General features: G+C 52.9%; 1 protein-coding gene across 7 annotated transcripts in view; it reads right to left on the minus strand.

Moving 5' to 3' along the window:
• The window catches only part of KMT5A (lysine methyltransferase 5A), a 72,456-nt gene extending 56,163 nt beyond the window's left edge, over window positions 1–16,293 (minus strand). The window contains exons 1-6 of one of the 7 annotated variants that reach the window (XM_072725029.1): window positions 16,060–16,293; window positions 10,878–10,999; window positions 9,550–9,706; window positions 6,352–6,571; window positions 5,837–5,924; window positions 974–1,033 (exon numbers count right to left, since the gene is read on the minus strand). In XM_072725029.1, the coding sequence (XP_072581130.1) occupies window positions 974–1,033; window positions 5,837–5,924; window positions 6,352–6,571; window positions 9,550–9,706; window positions 10,878–10,999; window positions 16,060–16,069 (657 nt within the window). In that variant the 5' untranslated portion in view covers window positions 16,070–16,293. Of the gene's footprint in view, window positions 1–973; window positions 1,034–5,836; window positions 5,925–6,351; window positions 6,572–9,549; window positions 9,707–10,877; window positions 11,000–11,273; window positions 12,002–16,059 lie in introns of those variants that run through there. The other 6 variants (XM_072725026.1, XM_072725025.1, XM_072725023.1 and 3 more) reach the window with 6 other exon arrangements.
• Window positions 16,294–16,667: the final 374 nt, after the last annotated feature.

The following is a 16,667-nucleotide window of genomic DNA, read 5'->3' on the forward strand; positions in this document are numbered from 1 at the left end:
TGTTGCCCCATTATGCAGACAAGAAAATGGAGGCTCAGAGAGGCAGAACCATGTCCAAGGCCACATGGCTGGGAGGGGTAAAGCCCGACACACAGCCACATACATGGCCTCTTCTGGGAAGTGGTAGGACCCCACGTTCTAAATGTCTCCTATTTTCTGTAATTTACCCTCCCATGCTTCTTGTCAATCCATTATAAATGGGGCTGCAGGGTGACTGCTTGAGGGGCCCAGACTTGAGTTCGGGTTCTCCTGGATGAGTGGGTGGAATTGGAGCCTTTTTATGACCCTGGAGTCCCAGCCCAGACCCCCTGGCTGCCACTGTATAGGTGCGCCCCTCTCATCTACCTCATGTGTTTGTAATACATGAACAGAAAAGGCCATTTCTTGGGCCTTGTTATTTCAAAGGAAAACAGAGTTAGAAAAAATGTATTAGTTTCCCCAGGCCTCATGTAAACGAAAGAAAAGTCAGATACAACAGGCCACCTACTCTATGACTCGATTTGTATGAAATGTCCTGGGAAGGCAAATCCATAGACACAGAACAGATTAGTGGTGGCCAGAGCTGGGGGAGGGGGGAGTAATAGCTACCGGGTCCAGGGTTTCCATTTGAGACGATGAGAAAGTTGTGGAACTAGATAGGGAGGATGGTTGCACAACACTGTGACTACTTAATGATGCTGCACTGTGTATTTTAAATGGGTCAAAATAGTACATTTTATGGTATATGTATTTTATTGCGATTCTAAAAACTTTCCTCAGGATTAATGTTTCCCATATAAAGGCCATTGATGTTCCCTTCCTGAGATGTTCCCTGAACAGATTTAGCATTTGGCCCCTTGACAACCTAAGAGTCTGAGTCTGTCGCAGTGACCATTGTGGGTTATGGCAGCCTGTTGGCTGTTGGGAGCTGGGGAGCAGGGCGGGTGGGGACCGTCCAGCCTCAGCCTCCGAGCAGCAGCCCCACTGCCCTTACCTTCATTCCTTCTTCCTTCCCACTTTCAATCAACTCGTCTATTCTTTTCCTTTCTTCAGACTGGGTGAAGGGAAGAAAAACAAGAAGTGCTTCAGCATTCTCTCCTGGGCCATTCTGGGGAGCCTAGCAGCCTGGACCCCCCACAGGATCACTTGCGGTTGGCCTCTGTGACATCTGTCCCCAGAAACGCCCAAGTCCCCACACCCCCGTCCTTTTCTCACTGCCCATCTGTTGTGGGCAGTTTGCCACCTGGGGCTCAAATGAACCAGGAGGGGCACAGTGCTGGCCCAGCAGCAGAACTGGGGGGCGGGGGGGGGGGCTATGTTCTATTTCGCACAGGCAGTGTTTTTGAAAATATCTAAATTGCCAACACATAAAAATCAGGGTTCTGACTTCATATAAGACCAGTCAGGGCAGATTAAAGGCTATGTGCCCTTTTGAAGGGGCGACTGTGCACTCCATCCCTCGTGTCTGATGGCCCCTGTAGGAACCCTGACCTGGGTCTCTACGACACCAGGATGAGAACAGGGCCTCTCACCCCTAAAAGGCAATACCATCCCAAACAAAGAAGCTGAACAGGAATGGACACTCCTAGTGTCACCTGCCCCTAGGGCCACCCCTCTTGCCACCCCCCGGCCCCTCCAAGATCCAAGTCCCATGCTCTGTCTGGGCACAGGACTGCAGGGAAGCATGGGGAGCAGAGCAGAGGCCCAGGCCCTCTCCCAGCTGCCACATGTGTTAGCTGTGCCACAGATGAGGCCTTCACCCACACAGCTGAACACAGCTCCTGCCCACAGAGGCCTCAGGACACTGGTCCCAGCCTGCAGTGTATGTGGACTTTCCAGTGCTGGGTGCCTGTGGCAAGACAGGAGAGACCAGGTCTCTGCAGGTTTATAGACACTGCTTGAAAGCTGTGCCAGACACCCCTGGATCCAGCCCATATACCTGCTCGTCTACTGCCACCTTCTAGACAAGCCAAGGCCACCTCGCTGATCTCCTGGCTTCTGCTCTGACCACCCCCTTCATTCTGTTCCCTGCAGAGCAGCCAAAGGGGTCTTTTAAAAACGTATGTAGTAAGGAGTTGCCTGGGTGGCTCAGTTAAGCATCCAACTCTTGGTTTTGGCTCAGGTCATTATCTCTTGGGGTCGTGAGATCGAGGCCTGTCTGCGCTCAGTGGGGGCTCTGCTTGAGATTCTTTCTCTTCCTCTGCCCTTCCCACCCCTCACTCTCTCGTTCACTCTCAGATACATAAATAAATCTTCAAAAAATAAAATAAAAATGTACATAAGATCATGTGATTTCCCCGCTTAAAGCCTTCCAGGAAGTTTACCTAATAGCAATGTGCCAGTGTTGGTTTCTTAGTGTGACATATGTACCAAGACATTGTATGTAAGGTATCAATGATGGGAAACTGAATAAAAGATCTATGGAAATGCTCTGTACTATCTTTGCAAATGCTCTATAATCTAAAATTACTCCAAAATAAAAAATTAATTTATCTTTAAAAAGATTTTATTTATTTATTGATGAGAGACACAGAGAAAAAGGTAGAGACACAGGCAGAGGGAGAAGCAGGCTCCCTGAGGGGAGCCTGATGTGGGACTTGATCCCGGGATCCCAGGAATATGCCCAGAGGTGAAGGCAGATGCTCCACCATCGAGCCCTCCAGGTGCCCCACAAAAAGTTTATTTAAGGAGAAGAAAAGGCTTGGGGCGCCTGGGTGGTGCAGTCTGTTGAGTGTCCAACTCTTGATTTTGGCTCAGGTCGTGATCTCAGGGTAGTGAAATTGAATCAGGCTCAGTGCTCAGTGGGAGTCGGCTTGGGACTCTCTTTCTCCCTCTGTGCCTCCCCTTCTCACTCTCAAATGAATAAATAAACTTTAAAAAGAGAGAGAGAGAGAGAGAAACAAAAGCTATTCCATACCTTCCCACTGCTACGGAGATAAAATCTAGTCTTCTGATGGCCTATGAAGCTCTGCAGGATCCCAGCCCCACCACTCCTGCATCATCTGCCATCTTCACCCTTGTTCCCACATTCTGGCCACACTGGCTGACTCTCTTACAGGGCTAGGCTTGTTTCTGCCTCAGGGCCTTTGCATGGGCTCTTCCCCCCTGCCTAGAAAACCCTTTCCCCAACTCATTTCCCCACTCACCTGGCTTGTATCCTCCCTTCCTTCGAAGCTCTGCTCAAAAGGCACCTCCCTCTGTGACACGTCCCTGACTACCATAGCTAAAGTAGCCTTAGCCTCACCGTACTTTCAAATATGGTTTTAAATTAATGTCAAAGGACTACCCGAAATTATTTTCTTCTTTGTTTTTTCCTTAATCGTTAATCACTCACCACCTGAATACAAGCTCCTTGAGTACAGGGGCCTGATCTTGTATGCTGTGGAATATCCAGGCCTAGAACAGTGCCTGGCACATAGTAAGCCCTCAAAACAACAGCAACGTTAACACACACACATCACATACCATCTGCCTTGCTGAAAAATTCTAAGTATGCAGAGACCAGACCAGTGAGAAGCACAGTACATTCTAAACAGGAGCGATCGACCTGCCAGGACTGGATGTGGCACGAGGGGCTGGGCCTGAGCTAGATGCCCCAGTGCAGAGCCACAGTTTGAGTTTCCTTCTGGAGGCTCGGTGCTTGGGGGCATGCATCAACCAGCTCCAAGCTTCTGAAAGAATTCAGGCAGCAGCCTATGGGGGTGGGGTGTGTGTGTGGAGGCAGACCGAGTGGGAGGTAAGCAAGGTCTGAATTAGGTCGAGGCTGCTCTGCACACCAGGCTTGGGGAGGAAGAAGCCAGGGCACTGCCAACAGGCACAGTTCCTGCCCCAGTGTGGGCTCTCACCCGACCACAACCGGCCAGCCAGCTGAGGTGCCCCGCAGCAAAGCAACAAGGGGTCAGGGTATCTCTCCGAGGCCCAGTTTTTGCCCTCTTGCCCAGGCCTCTCTGTCTTCAAACTCAATTAAGTATCTGCCAAGCTTCTGATTTTAGTTTCTCCCCCCAGGCTACCCCCAGCCTTCTCTCATTCCCCATGTGCTGGGGCTCTGGTTTCTCCGGCCCCGAAGGGCAGGCAGACAGGCCAGGAGTGACCTCACCCCTCCAATGAGGCCCAGATGCCCCACCCTTGAGTTTTACCTGTCAAGAGAAGACACCGCCTTGACCAGCCACAGCCGCACCACCCCAGCCAACAGCTACCTTACTGCCTCGCCAGCAACTGCCTGGCCAGCAACCACCTGGCTGTGGTGTTCACTCAGCAGAGCCAACGCAAACAATGAGAGCACAGCATGGCTCTCCCTTGCAACTGGCTCTTTGTCCATCGACATGGCGAGTTTTACCACACTGCAGACCAAGCTTTGGAGAAGCGAGTGTCTGTTCACTTCTGCTCATCTGCTGCAACATTTACCAGACCTGCATCACATCCTGTTGCAGCCTTCCCTCCTCCAGCCAGAAAAGCCCTTCTTTTTTATTAAAAAGGCAAAATCAGCTGCCCCCACTCTGTAGTCCACTGCAGGCCCCAGTCAACCCCCAGCACTCCCCAAGAGTGCACTGCAGCCCCGACTTCAGCTGGGAGGTGTTTTGGGTTCTGGGACCTGGCACCTCCTTGCCCTCTGCAATGCTGTCTTTAAGAGTGACCTAGCACAGCCTCCCACTGCAGGCAAACATTTTATAACAGCTTGTTCTTGGCTGAAAGACATTGCCTTTCTAAGGAAATAAAGCCAAAGCTTCTCTCTGGAGGTGGGGCAGGGAGGACCCCTTTTCTCATTTATTTTAAAGGAAAGCTCATCAATTCAAATAAGTAGAGGAAGAGAATGCTAAATTACTCTATCTGTATCTACAGACTTAACATAAAAAATGCTGAAGGAATCTAGTTCAAGTTGAAATACTAAAACTAAAGAAAAAAAAAAATGAAATACTAAAACTGACAAGGCTTTAAGGAAGGGGTGTGGACGGGTGGCATCCACAGAACTCCCCCGCCTCTCTGTGGGGGCAGCAGTCCTGAGCACTGCTCCTCTGCCCTGACGTGGCTTTGAGGATGAGGGAGGACAGAGGGCTGCAGGGCAGACCGACCACGCCCTGGATCTCCTCCACAGACGCCAATGACCACACCTCACTGCATCAAATATTGATTGACTGCCACTCAGTGCTCTGCAAACACAGCGGGCGGAGGCCTGCAGTCTGGGCGGCCATCCTGCCTGCTTTCCACATGATCCTAGGGCCATCACTGCGAGGAAGAGAGGAGAGAGGGGCCTCAGGAAGTGACAACAATGGGGAAGCAAGGGAGCAATAGTAACAGTTAACCAGCGCCTCTTGGGTGCCAGGCACAGTTCTCAAGAGTTCCTTGTGCATGAACACATTTAATCCTCCCAACAACAACCCGACGAGATACTCCATTACTATCCCAGTTTACAGATAAGGCAACTGGGGCACAGAGCAGTTAAATGACTGGCCTGAGGTCATGTGACTAGTAAGTGGCTTCCAAGTCACTACTCTGTACCACCCTGAGACCCAGCACAGGAAGCTGTGAAGAGCAGACAGAGAAGCCTCAGAAAAACACACAGCCTTGCCCGAGGTCCCAGGCTCTGACTGGCCCTGCCAGCAAGTCCTGGGGAGACACTGTAATGGGAACACCAGACTTTCCACGCCACGTGCTACAGCTTATAAGGCTCCTTCCTAGAAGCGTCTTAACCAAGCCTCACCGTGACCCCAAACGTGAAGATGATCCTCACTAGGCCAAGGACAATACCAAGGCCACAGAGGCAGATCTGCCCCAGAACAACACGGTCCTGGTCGCCAAGTGCTGCCCACTAGACCACGCTGACCCTCCAAAAGCTAGAATTAAAGCCGCATGACTCTACCTGCAGCTCAGCTTTGCTCTTCCTGGAGCTCCTTCGCACGGGGTAGAAATCCGTGAGTTTGCGATTCTGTTGTGTTTTTCCTTGAGCTCTGGGGTGGGAAGGGTAAAAGAGAAAACAAGTATTAGCACTGATGCCACTCACACCCAGGAGGCACACAACTAACTGCTTGGGAGGTGGCTCTTTAGCAAAAATGTCACTTAAACACCTTTGTCCACTGGGGTCCGTGGCCACGTGGGCTCACCTGCCCAAGGGGGCCTCAGAGTGTCAAGACAGGCTACCTACTCTCAGTGATGGCGGGGGGTGGGGAAGGAGAAGCCGTGAGCTCTGGACTCACAACAGACTGAGATGGTGACAAGTAATGGTGTCCCTATGGTGACTCAGGAAACCCTGGCCCTGATGACAGAGAGGCAGGGCGGGGGCACTGCGTTCCCCTAGCTGGCACCTGAGTGGTGTCCGCCGGGGTCACAAGAACCAAACTGCTCAGCATCAGGGGAAGGGCTCCAGAAGGCACTTACTTTTTCCGAGGGGCCTGTTTGCCCTTGATGGGCTTCTTCAGGGCTTGCTTGGCGATAGCCGTAATGGGAGGATCACAAGACGAGGTCGGAGTTTTTGGAGGTTCTGCTGCTTCAGATTTTTGGTTTGGAAAAGGTGCCAGGGGACCTCTCCTGGCGTCTTTGAGCTTCTGTTCCTCAGACTTCATGGCGCTCCGTACTGCGTTCCCACTGTTTCTTTTCTCTGCAGGCAGTGGGTGGGGAAAAGACAGAGCTTTAGTCTAGACTCTCTGCCTCCCCATTTCTAGACCATTGGCTGCATTCTAAGACAGGCTTCTAGAAGAGAGAGGAGCTCGATGTGTCAGGCAGCAGTGCCCTCCGTTTGTTAAACCTGGTGTCTAATGATGGCTTCCACAGCAGGAGCATGTGGCTTCACTTTCTGACCCAGACTTTGGGCAGAGCTCTTCCTCTGCATCTTTTTAAAAATTTTTTTCAGCTTTATTGAGGTATTGCTGACAAAGAAAATAGCAAGCTATTTACAGTACACATCATGATGACTTGATCTACGTCGTGAAAGGACTGCTCCCACCTAGTTAATGATCTTCTGTACCTGGACCAGGGAGAGCCCTGGAAGCGGACCCACAACAGGCAGCAGCAGCAGTGGAGGTACTCGGTCTAGAGCTTTCTGGAAGGGGGCTGTGGACCCCAGAAAAAAAGCTAAATCCTACAGTAGGCCAGCATTGGTGGACAGGAATAAGGGTAAATAAAGCGAAACTTCTTCCCTAGCAAAAACCTCTCCTCCAAGAGCTGCCTGGCATGCTTCATTTCAGACTCTTAAAAAAAAAAAAAAAAAAAAGGTTTCCCTCTTTTCTAAAGGGGCCAAAGCCCTAGGTTCACAGTGGTTCTCAGGACAGTGACCCAACACTGGTCAGCATGGCACTGGGAGGGATGTCAAAAATGATTTGTTACTAAAAATTGTTGTGAAGCACCAGTGTGGGTGAATGAGTCACTTTTTTTTTTTTTTAATAATTTACTTTAAAAAAAATAAGTAAATAATGCATAGCTGGTAAGGAACATAAAATGGCGCAGTCATTTTAGAAAGAGTCTGGCAGTTGTTCAAAAGTTCAACATGAAGTTACCATATGACCCAGCAATTCCACGCCTAGGCGGCTATTAAGAGAATTAAAAACACATGTCCACACAAAAACCTGTATGTGAATGTTTGCGGCAGCTAATTCACAACAGTTAAAAAGTAGAAACAAGCCCAATGTCCATCCACTGCTGAATTGGTTAAATGAGATGTGGTCTATCCATGTGATGGAATATTATTCGGCCACAGAAAAGAAAGAAGTCCTGACCCCTGCCCTTGAAAACTCGATGCTGAGTGAAAGCAGCCATACACCGAACGCTACCTATTATGCGTGATTCCCTTTACAGGCATGTCCAGAACAGGCAAATTCATAGAGGTAGAAAGTAGATTAGTGGTTGCCAGGGGTTGGGGGGAGAGGTGGAATGAGAAGAGACTGCTAATGGGTACGAGGTTTCTTTTTTGGGGTGGGAAATGTTCTGGTATTAGAAAGTTGGCCATGATTGCCTCTATCTGTGAATAAACTGAAAACCACTGGATTGTATACCTTAAAATGGTGGCCATTATGATACGTGAATTATAGCTCAATAAATAAGCTACAAATAGAAAACTAAATACGTCACAATCCATCCAGGCCATTCTCACTCCCTTACACGTCCTAAGTAGACCAGAGAGAGTTAAGTCTAGGACATCATGCAAAATAACCCCAGGAGTGCATTGATGCCTGTGAATGTCAGCTACCAACCACATCGAGTCTGAGTCAAAGCAGAAAAACAGGTGAGAATCAAGGACAAAAGTCTGGCCCTTGGGCTCTCCTCCAAAGTATATCTGGCCCCAAATTCTAACTGTTGCCATTTAATGACACTGTAAGCCAAATAAGCTAGCTTGGGCACCACATCACCATTTAGGATAATTTACATCCCACCCTATTCCAGGAGGGATGGGAGATTGCTTGACCAGCACTGAGAGAGAGCCCCTTTCCCAGTCCCTATGCGGTAGGTGCGATCCTGGGTGTCGCCAATGCAGGGAGGAGCAGACCAGCAGAGGAAGAGCTGCTAGTGTGGAGCACTGTATAAAAGCCCTCTGCACCTATCCATGCTTTTTTTTTTTTTTCCTATCCATGCTTTAACCAATCTTCAGAATAGCTCTTCGAGGTAGGAATCCTCCCTCTCACTTCAAAGAGGAAAAGAACTAAGGCTCAGAGTAGAATAACCTGCCCCAGCCTCTCCCTGTCAGTGGCAGAGCTAGGATTAGAACCCAACTCATTTGAAGACTGATAGAAATAGTATCACCCACTGCCCTGGGCGGGGAATCAAGCTGAGGTCTGGCTCCTGCCCCTGGTTTTGGGCTTCCCCACCCCTGCCTCTCAGATCTGGCCCCAGACACTGGCCTAACCATCACTTATGGTACTTCCTATAAATGAATTACAAAGCTTCCTCATATGGAGCTGCTGGTAGCCAGAGTTCTGCTTCATTAAGGCAGGTTTTAATTAGAAGGGAGCTTGGTGAATTGGGGAAAGCTATATTCCCCACTGCAGCTTTAAAAGGGGAAATATTTGGAAGACCGCAAGATTTCCAGAGGTGTCAGCTTGTTTTGTGAGGCCGAACAGAATTTTCAGTAACTATATATCTTCTCGTTTGATATTTCAACTCCAAATTTTATCACAGAGTATGCGGCTACAGAAAGCAGCACTGCACTTTTGAGGGGAAGAAACTCAGAAATGAGGTTAAGGCCAGCTCAAAAGAGGGAAGGAAGTCAGTTCCCTACGTTTGCACAGTCCTACAGAGGTAGGACTGTAAACACATGGTCTGTACAGCCCAGATTCATAACTTCTGTATTTTAGGTACTGTAAGTCTCTCTATCCGCAGGTAAGGGTCAGGTGTTATTTTTGCAACTTGGCAACACAGTCAAGCTTGAAGGACATGCTAACTCTTGTGAAAGCAGGGAAAACCTGTTAGACCAACAGGACACACACCCTGGGACAGGCTACTCTTACTCCTGTCCGCTTCTTAGGAGCAAGACAGAACATGGCTCGAAAAGGCTGGATAAACATTTACTATATGTGCACAAGAATGAAAAAGAGCTTCTGCAACCGGACCGGCTGTGGTCAGAACAGGGCCATTTCAGAGCCTTACCTTCTCGTTTCCTGCAGAGTCCAGCTAATGGCTTCCCCTGGCATTTGACTTCGTGATGTGCAACTGAGTTCTCTTCCTGAAGGGGGGAACGCATTCCAGAGCATTTGTTGGGGCTCATGTAGGAATAGATCTTTGATTGCCCGGTAAATACATTCTCCTAAAACGACAAATGCATGTTCTGAAAGAGGCTTGAAGAAGAAGATCCCAGAGCAAATCGCAGAGAAGGGCAATCGGAATACAAAAACCAGAAACAGACACCATGTCTCAAAAGCAGGCCACCAGGAACTGCCAGCCCCTGGAGAACAGTGGGAGGTTTAGGATCTTCTGGGTCCGAGTCAGGAGATTTCCTAAACTCATCGTGGTCTGTAATTCTGGTCACTAAGGGCACATCTAGCCAGCAGGAAGCCAGCTGCATACCCAGGTGTACAGAAGCAGACAACCTACCAATAGCAGAGAGGTCAGAATGACCCAGACTGAACAATCACAGAATTTAAAGGGCTGGCCTATGTGCAGGAGCTAACTCCTCTGGCAGGAGCTCCAGGAGCTCTAGCACAGAAACAGGCCTCAGGAAAGCTGCTTAGCCACTTCTTGGTCCTGAAGGCAGCCAGTAGGACTGGTCATTACTGCCTGAGCCTTCTGGGTGCCCAAACCTGGCCCCTCACAAATTCACGCAGCCCAGCAGCCTCCCAGGACCAGACCGCAGTGGTGATGGAGGGGTGGGGCTGGGGGTGGCGAGCCTAATAAAAGCAGAGCCTAAATAGCCAGCTCATTTAGGGCGGCCACTCTACTGCAAACGGCATCTTGGCATTAGGAGGAGAAGGGTGGGCAGGCGGGGGGGGGGGGGGGGGGGGGGGTACAGGTCACTGCTGGCGTCTCTGGGCGTGTGGCCTCTCCTGAGTAAGCACAGGACGGAGGGGACCTTTCCCAGAAACAAGCCAGGGGCTTTCTGCCTGGGGAACCTCTGAACACCAAGTCGGCGAGACCTGGGACCTCGCTGAGGGGCCCGGGCAGGCCCAGCACGCCCTGGGAAGGCGGCCCCCGCGGGGTGGCCGGGCCTTGGGGTGCGGAAAGGCCATAAAGACACCAACTTTTCCGAGGTCAAATATCGCCAGGGTCATGGCGGAGCCAGTGTGGACGCCACTCCCAGGCAGGCAGCAGCAGAGGAAGCTGCCCCGCCCGCACGCCCGCACCCCCGCCCTCCGCCCTCCGCCCCTGGGCCCAGGGCCGCGGGCGGGGGTCCGGGGCGCGCGCACGTGCTCGCGGCGCGGGGCGCGGGGCCCCCGGGGGCGGCCGGGCGCGCTGGGGGTGCGGGGAGGGAGCCTGCTTACCCCGTCGGTGCGGGGCCTCCCCGGGCCCCTCCGCTCCACCATCTCCGGGCCCGGGGCCGTCGCTGCCACCGCCGCCGCCGCCGCCGCCGCCTCCACCGCGCGGGGCTTGGACATCTTCCTGCCTGGAGAGGGGGACCCGGGGGAAGCGGGGGAGGGGGCGCTCAGGGCGCGGCGGGGCGGGGAGCGGGGCCGCCCGGGCCGGGCGCCGCGGCGGCGCCTCCCGCCGCAGCCATGTTCCGAGGGCCTGGCGGTGGTGGCCGCCCGCGCCGCCGGGAGGCAGGGGCCGGCCGGCCGGGCCGGGCCGGGGCCCGGGTCGCCCTCCCGCCGCCCGGCCCGGCCGGGCCCCGCGCGCCGCCCGCCGCCCGCCCCCCGCGCGGCCGGGCCCGCCACACCCACCTGCAGCCCGGCCAGGCCCATGGCGGCGCGCCCCGCGCCCTCGCCGCCGCCGCCGCCGCCGCCGCGGCCCGGCCACCACCGCTGCCGCTGCCGCTGCTGCTGCTGCTGCCGCCGCCACCAGCGCCGCCGCGGCGCCCCGGGGAAGGGCCGGCGGCGCCCCACGGCGCCCCCTTCCCCCATGGCCTGCGACGCAGGGCCCGGCACCCGCGCGCCGCGGCAGCCCCGGCCGGCCCGGGACCGAGGACGCAGGGAGGGAGGCGCTGGCGGCGCGTCCTCCGCGGCCCGCCCGCTCGCCGCCGCCGCCGCCGCCGCCCACCGTCCGGCTCCCGCCCGGGGAGGGGGCTGGCAGGGGCGGCGCTGCGAGGCGCCGGGGAGGGAGGCGAGGAGGTGGGCGGGCCGCGCGGCCGCGCGAATCCTGACTCGGGCGCCCCCTCTCGCTCGCCCCCGGCCGCTCGGGGAGGAGGTGCGCGGGGGGGCGGCCGGGCTCTCGCCGCCGGGCTCCTGCTCGCGCTGGCCCCGCGGATATTTTGGGAGGCCGGTGGGTGCCAGGCGCCGTCAGCAGCGGTGAGCGCCGCAGGCGACAGTCGTCCCGTGTGCCCGAGCCTGCGCCCCGGGCGTCCCCGCCAGTGCCCGGGGGGACAGGTCCTGTGGCAAACCCGTTACAAATGGGGATACGGGGGCTCGAGGGAGGTGCAGACGCTTGCAAGGCCGCACAACTAGAAAGCGATGGGGTCAGGTGTCAAACTCAGGCGGCCTGCACCTGCCCCGGGGAGAGAGCCCAGGGGTTATGATGTCAGGCCGGTGGGGTGCTTCCCGGCCCACCGGATCTCATCCAGACCTCACAACAGCCCTGTAAAGGTAGACACCACAGATGAGGAAACGGACATCAGGGAAGCGAGGAGCTTTGGCCAAATTCTCAGAACTAAGAATGGATTTCCAGGCCAAATGACCCAGAGCCTGCACTCCCAGCCACCGATGAGGAAATTCAAGAATGGGAGGGACAAATGCTGTTGCAGAAGCCATTTAGCAAGTCACCTGGTTCTTCTGTCCATCCCCGTGAGAAGATATCCTAGGAAGGCAGGGGTTCCAGCCAGTCCTGTGTCTAGTGTTGGCAGAGCTCACTGCCCTGCACCACTGTGTCGAAGCCATTAGAGTTTGAGGGCCCACAGCCAAGAGTCACTGTATTTGTGCTAAGTCATAGATGCAAACAAGACATCTCAGGGCATCTAGCTCCTACAGCTTGTGTCATGGCCTGGGAGGCAAACACTGGGTTTCTCTCCCTGAATTTGTCCCAGAGGTGCTTTATGACCATGGCCAAGTCACTTCCCTGGAGTAGGCCTCAGCGTCCTTGTGGATAGAAACCAAGAACCCTGAATTCCTTAACCCACCCAGGGCACCTTCCAACACCCACAGAGAAACAGCTGTCACATAAAGTTGCTACCTCCCCAGGGATAAGACTAAGTAGGATTAAATGGCAGGAATAGGCTCAGAATGATGTCTTCCAAATCAGCTCATCTTTAGCATCCCGGGCGGGATCCCGGGCGGGATCCCGGGCGGGGCTAGGGAGTACCTCCTCCCTACACCCCTCCCCCAATACCCCTTGCAGTCCCCACCCCAACCCTAACTCCAGTAGGGTGGGATACTCTGCCCACTTGAATACCCAAGAGACTATGCAGAGAGTGAAAGAGAATTCTAAAGTGACACTCTGACACCCAGGTCAAGCCATTTGAAACTGTGTGTTACATCTCCAGGGCAGAGAGGGCTTGCAGTTTGTCACCAAACTATCATGGGAATCGTGGTTTGAGAACAGGAAGCAGCCTCTCAGATCATCTTGTCTACTTCACATACTATTTCAACATCCTCCCACCCCCAACCCCACCTACGCACACATGCTCAGGGCCACAGCTTTCTCTACTGCGGCCCTCCAATGCAGAGGGTACATACATTAAGATCCAAGTCTAGCACCCATTCCTCAACTCTGCAGCTCTGGTATTAGAAGATATAATACAAATCATTCAGTGTAAGCTTCAAAACAGTCTTTCCTGTCTCTGAGGTGTTCATGTATATATAACAAATATACCTGTAGGCAGAAATAAAAACTCTTAATGTTGTCGAAGATCTCCTAGAAATAGAATTCAACTGGAATGATATGCATAGCTAAGTTATTCAGTGTTTCTGTATTAAGCCCTATAATTGTACACTATTTAATTTAACCTTCCCAACCCTTTATGAGAAGGTACTATTCCTATTTCACAAATGTAGAAATTGAGGCTCAAGGAATCACCTGACTAAGGATTACATGACGAAAGTGGTAATAGAGCTGAGATCTGCAGCCAGTGCTGTCATATGAGGGTACTTTATCTAAAGAATGTATATTGCTTCCCTTAAACTCAGACACAAAAATAGCAATTTATTCATTCCACAAACATTTATTTAATACCTACTTCTTTCCAGGCCCTTGCTAAGGACACAACAGTGTACACAAAGACTGATGGAGGACATGGAGGCCAGAGGGGGAGGCAGGGCCCTACAGGCCATGGTGAGGAGTGTGGATTTGATCTAAGAACAGTGAGGAAGGGAGGAGGAGTGGTCACATGACAAAAATCCGTGTTCTTGGGGACCACTCTAGCAGCTGAGGGTTAATAAATTGGAAATGGTAAAAGTGGAAAAAAGGAGGGACACCTGGGTGGCTCAGTGGTTGAGTGTCTGCCTCTGGCTCACGGCGTGATCCTGGAGTTCTGGGATCGAGTACCACATCGGGCTCCCTGCATGGAGCCTGCTTCTCCCTCTGCCTGTGTCTCTGCCTCTTTATCTGTGTCTCTCGTGAATAAATAAAATCTTTTTAAGAAAATTTTTTTCAAAAAAAAAAATGGAAAGAGGGGACCAATTAGGAGGCCATCTGGCCATGGCAGCAGAAATGGAAAAAAAAAAAGGAGATAATCCTCCTCAAAGGAATATACTTAAGGCTGAAAATATTTGCATGATTGTAAAACTTCAAAACCAGACAGGAGTTGCCTAGTATCTGCACATTTTGTTTGTGTGACCCAGCAGGGTTCTCAACATGAACTACAAGTTTTCAACAAAGGCAGCTTTTCTAGAAGAAAAAGACTGACCCTTCATTTGAAGTATTACAAATGATTTGATATTTACACTTCCCATTTAATAATCTACAAGAGTAACCAGGCCTTAAGGAATAAGTAACTACTGATTTGCAGGTCAGGAGAGATAGTGAGAATCACTAACCAATAAATTACAAAGGTGATTTGTAAGCCTGCCATGGTGAGACCTGGGAACACTAGTCTTCACTTCGGCTAAGGGAAATAGAGGGGAACAAGCAAAGGCACGGCATGGCCGGAGTCTAGACAGTGACTCTGCACTTCAAACTTCCACCTCTGAAAAATGGATACAACAATTTGTAAAGATTAACTGAGATAATTGAGGGCCTGGCCCTCAATGGTAATTATTATTTGCCTATATTAAGTATTTAAATCTTTCAATGGCAAATTGCTTAGTTTTGATTAATTAAAACAAGCTATCTTTTTTTTTTTTAAAGGCACTACTGTTGAAACAGCTTGAATGATTTGCTCTAACTGGAAAAGTGAACCAGGGAAGCACAGATTTATTAAGATTTGTCGGATACTATTAAATATACTTTTAGATGCTTAACACTTTTCTGAAAACAGTATCTTTGTCTTAACTTTCTCTGTGCGTTGGGGTATAAAGCTCATTAACTTGAAGTTCATCTTGCCTCCTTTCTTAATCAGAATCTTGGGTTGTTCCAAAAGACCCTAAAAAGACTGCAGGATAATAAAGGATGCAACTGGATGCAGGGCCTGAAAACAAAGGTTCCCAATAAATATTTGCTGAATGAATCCTTTTTTTGTATTCATTATTATTGCTACACGGAGCATACTGCATTAGGGCAAATTCCTACTAACGTGTACTGCCCTGGGATTTGGAAAAAAGTGTCAAACCTGAGCTCCTATTTCTAAAATGATAATTCTACTCGACCATCATGCTCAAAGTTTTTGCACGGAGACACAGCGTTAGGAAATGACCAGCGGTTGGAGATCGCTTTGCCGCATAACGTGGGGCTTACTGTCTTGACAGCAAACTAAGTGTGTACAGGACTCAATGCAGGGACATGCTTCCCGCGGCTGGGCAATCCCACCCAAGCCGCCCCCGTGGGCAGGAGTCCTGAGCAGCTGCAGGACTAAGGCCGCCCCGGGTGGTGCCATGCAACTCCTCTCACCCCAAAGTAGGCCAGCGGGGCCCGGTCGCCGCCCCGGCGGCGCAGAGCTGACTCAGGGCGTGGAGAGGAAAGGCGCCTGCTGCGGTGTCCGCTCCGACGCGCTCCCCACACTGGAGGTTATCCATCTGCGCCCTGGCCTCGGACTCACCTCCTTTCCCAGCTTGAGAGCGCCCCGAAACGGGCGAAACCTCGCCCTCCCCACCTCCTCGTATCAATAACAACCATTCCCTGGAGGTGCCCTGCGCCTTAGTTTCCGAAGAGCTTTGACATATGGATCCGCCGTCCCTGGAGAGGCAGGCCAGCGGGTGCCCGCACTTTAGAAAGGGGAAGCCAAGGCGTGGGATTTCCTGGAGACTTGTGGGGGTGGGTCGGGGAAGGTTCCGCAACCCCCCCCGGCCCCCCGCCCCCCCGCCCAGTCTCCGCGCTCCGTCGGAGCAGTGGGGAGCCTCCCCGCTGCCGCTCCCGCCACCCCGCCACCCCTCCAGCGCGACCCATCACCTCGGCCGCCCCAGCGCCGACCACCTGGGCAAATACCTCTAGCCATGGCCCGGCTCTGTCACCGCCTAGGATCTCCCGGGAAACGCAGCTTTCGAAAAAAGTTGCAACAACTGTAGCCAACTGCTCCGCGGCGCTCAGGCTGCTTCCCTGATTGGCGCGGCTGCCCGCCTCTCCCCACGCTTCCCGCGCTGATAGGCGAGCTCGGCAGGGAAAGCCCGCCCTCCTTCCCGCCTCCCCGGCGGGGGCGGGGCAAGCCGCAGCACTTTCCACCGGCGCTTTAGGGGCAGGTCCCGGCGGGGGAGGAGAGAGGGGGGTTTAAATCGTACCGTCTTCCCGCGTCGATTGGCTGCGCTGGGAGGACACCCGCGCTGCCATTGGGAGGCCCCAAACTCCGCCCTCTCCCCGCGCTGAAGCTCCGCCCCGGGAGGTGTAGTCACGCGGCTGGAGGCCCGGGCTCAGAGTGGACCGGATCTGGGACTTCCGGTTCTTCTCGGGTCTGACCGGAACCCGACCTCTGACCCCTCGACCTCCCGTTAGGACCTGCAAACCCTAGTTCTCCCAGCAGTTTGGCGTCTCCAGTACCTTCACTCCTCCAGCAGTTTCATTCATTCATTCCCAAGTTTGAAAGGTTTCCGGGGTCAATT

This window comes from Vulpes vulpes, chromosome 10 (genome assembly GCF_048418805.1).
Source record: "Vulpes vulpes isolate BD-2025 chromosome 10, VulVul3, whole genome shotgun sequence".
Classification (NCBI taxonomy): domain Eukaryota; kingdom Metazoa; phylum Chordata; class Mammalia; order Carnivora; family Canidae; genus Vulpes; species Vulpes vulpes.